This window comes from Erigeron canadensis, chromosome 8 (genome assembly GCF_010389155.1).
Source record: "Erigeron canadensis isolate Cc75 chromosome 8, C_canadensis_v1, whole genome shotgun sequence".
NCBI lineage: Eukaryota > Viridiplantae > Streptophyta > Magnoliopsida > Asterales > Asteraceae > Erigeron > Erigeron canadensis.
Window position 1 is genome coordinate 12,125,513 of NC_057768.1, and position 3,022 is coordinate 12,128,534.

General features: G+C 36.8%; 1 protein-coding gene across 1 annotated transcript; it reads left to right on the plus strand.

Moving 5' to 3' along the window:
* The first annotated feature begins 1,842 nt into the window (after positions 1-1,842).
* On the plus strand, positions 1,843-2,658 carry LOC122610267. Its single transcript, XM_043783262.1, has one exon. It carries the CDS (start codon positions 1,843-1,845, stop codon positions 2,656-2,658), a length of 816 nt encoding a protein of 271 aa, XP_043639197.1.
* Positions 2,659-3,022: the final 364 nt, after the last annotated feature.

The window sequence follows — 3,022 nt, forward strand, 5'->3', positions numbered from 1 at the left end:
TACATTCATTTAGCGGATTCAACAAAAGAGTCAACATATAATCCCATGGAAATCGGTACAAAATTGGAAAATAAATGTGTCAAGGAAGACAAAATGTCCATTTTTTCAACTTCAACACGTTGATTAATTTGACGCAGAAGATCCCGGATATTTTGGATAGTTAGTTAAATATTTACTTTATAAATATCGAGTGGTTGATCGAAGGATAGGTATTCTAGGTATTTAGTATTCACACTTGTAATCACACACACTTACTCACTTCTTTATTTTTACTAGTTTGATCAAACCACTCACCTACTCACTTTATTGTAATCAACGATAATAATAAAAGAACAAAGGAAGGATCCTTTGCATCCTCCCGGGTTTTTTACCTGAGAACACTTAACTCGATCAAGGGTTTTTCCTCGTCAACAAAATTTTGGTGTCGTTACTTTTACTTGCATTTTATTAAGATTATTACTTTATCTTGCATTATTTTACATTATCTTCAACCGTTTTCTTAATTACTCAAAGTATTTCGATCTCAAAGATCTTTTCAAACTCGTTTTAAGCATAAACTCTTAGTTTAAATATTTTTGTTAAGAAAACTTCCCTTGTTATTTGAAGATCCTCGAACACCAAACCCCACTTACATCTTCGGTTCTTGAGTTGTCTAAAATCCTTTCTAAAATTATCTTAGGTAATTTTTGACCGAAACAATTTGGCACCCACCGTGGGGCGAAAAGGTGTTTTAGCAATTTGATTACATTTTCTTAGTTTTGATTTCAAGAATTTTCTCAAATCAATCTGCTCAGATTGTCGACCTCTCAAAATGCTTATTCCGCTGTTTTTGGATCTACAACTTTGAAAAATTTAATCAACAAGCCTCCGAAAATTAATAATAATAGAAATACTGGAAAAGTTGTTGATGATTCAACTGCAGGATATGATCCAAATCGCCCGATGCCTAAGGAGCCAAAACCTCATATAGTACCATTTGCAGATTCGCAGGTAAGAACTAATCGCGGTGAAACTAATGCAACCCAGATGTTGCTTCTATGTTTAAAACTTTGCAAGAACAGTTAGCAACAGCACAATCAGAAAATCTCGCTAGATTCGATATTTTAGAATCAAGAATGATAGAAAGCGGGAGCCAACGATCTAGAAGTCAGGAAGTCAAAATTCATGACCTGGAGGCTCTAGAGAATTCTCCCGCAAATAACAGGAGCGTTAATTTTGGAGGAACGGGCACCCAAGGGATATCAGCGACTCAGTCATTGGGTCATTTATTTTCCACTCCTCCTCCAAAACCTGCATCTGCTTCCTTCTTTCATGCAGGAAATAAATCAAATAATAACAATAATAATAATAATGAACAAACGCCTCCGTCATCTACGGTGGTTCCAGGTTTGAATACTTCCCCTTTTAATTGCGAAAATAATGCTAACGGTATGCAGGACAATACGGCAAATGCGTATTTAGCGAGGGAGTTGCAGAAAATCAAGGAACTAATCTCAACAGTTCTGGGATACTGTCAGCCAATCCCAAAAGTCGATCCACAGATGTACAAAGTTTCCAGATTTATACTAGCTATTGCTAACGTGGAAATTCCCAAGAAATTCTCAGCACCTCATATTAAAACATATGATGGAACCATTGACCCAGAAGAACATGTAGCCCAATATTTGGAAAGAATGGAGACAGTTCCAATTCCGACGGATCTGAGGGAAGCATGCTTATGCAAAGGTTTTGGGGCTAAATTATTAGGAGCAGCCCTGAAGTGGTTATTTAATTTACCAGTTGGATCTATTACTTAATCAATTTAATTTACAATTTTCTTGTGGTAGACTTTTCGAAAAAATAATGAGTGATCTTTATCAAGTCACTCAAAGGAATAACGAATCTTTGAAAGAATTTCTTAACAGGTTTACAAAAGAATCTCTACAGATTCCAAAATTAGATATGAATACTGTCATTCAAGCCTTGAAGATGGGGTTAAGCAAAGATTCTCCATATTATCAAGATCTTGTTATGACGCCTTGCAGGTCACTAGATGAAGCAAGGAATCGTGCTTTAAGGTTCATCGGATTGGAAGAAGACGAATTGCTGAGAAAAAGAATGGAAACGCCATCAACATATGATCGTCCAAATAGAAGAACAGAAACTCCTGTGTTCCGACCAAGCAAAAACAAGCCATATACAAGAGTTGTGCAACAAAGGACAATCGAAAACCCTGGAAATCCTCAATATCCTGAATTATCTGAATATTGTTTTTTCGTTAATGTTGCAGGAATCGTAGAAGCAATGAAGAATCTTGGGGACAAAGTCAGATGGCCTCCTAAGAAGCCTAAGAATGATGCAAACAAAGATAAGTCAAGATGGTGTGCCTATCATGAAGATTTTGGGCATACTACTGAAGAATGTTTTGCTTTCAGGAGAGAAATTGGGATACTTCTTGGCAAAGGATATCTGATAGAATTATTCAGCAAAACGAAAGCTCAGGATGTTGACGTTAAGGATTTGGGCAAGCAGAGTCAACAACAGCCACCTAGGCCCAAATCACCTCCAACTAATGCTGGAATTATTAATTATATTTCAGGTGGATCGGAAGTGTGTGGTACATCCTATTCAGTAGCAAAAAGGAATGCAAAGGAGGCTAAGTTAGAAAAAGAAGAATAGCCACTACAAAAATCCAGTGTGCTACGAATGGATAAAGTGACTTTTGAAGAAGACGATATGGATAGCGTCCAGGACCCTCACCATGATGGTTTAGTAGCTAACCATTTTGTGCACAGGATCTTGATTGATAATGGCAGTTCAGTCAATATCATAAGATTGGAAACCTTAAAAAGGATGGGAATATCTGAAGAAGAAATTGGCGGGAAATCCACAGTTCTCGTTGGTTTTAGCGGAGAAACAAAGAATACCTATGGCGAAATAAAATTGCCAGTATACGTCGAAGGGGTAAATTCAATGCAAAAATTTTGTGTTATTGACTCTTTGCCTGGTTGCAATATTATTTTAGGTAGGCCATGGATACATG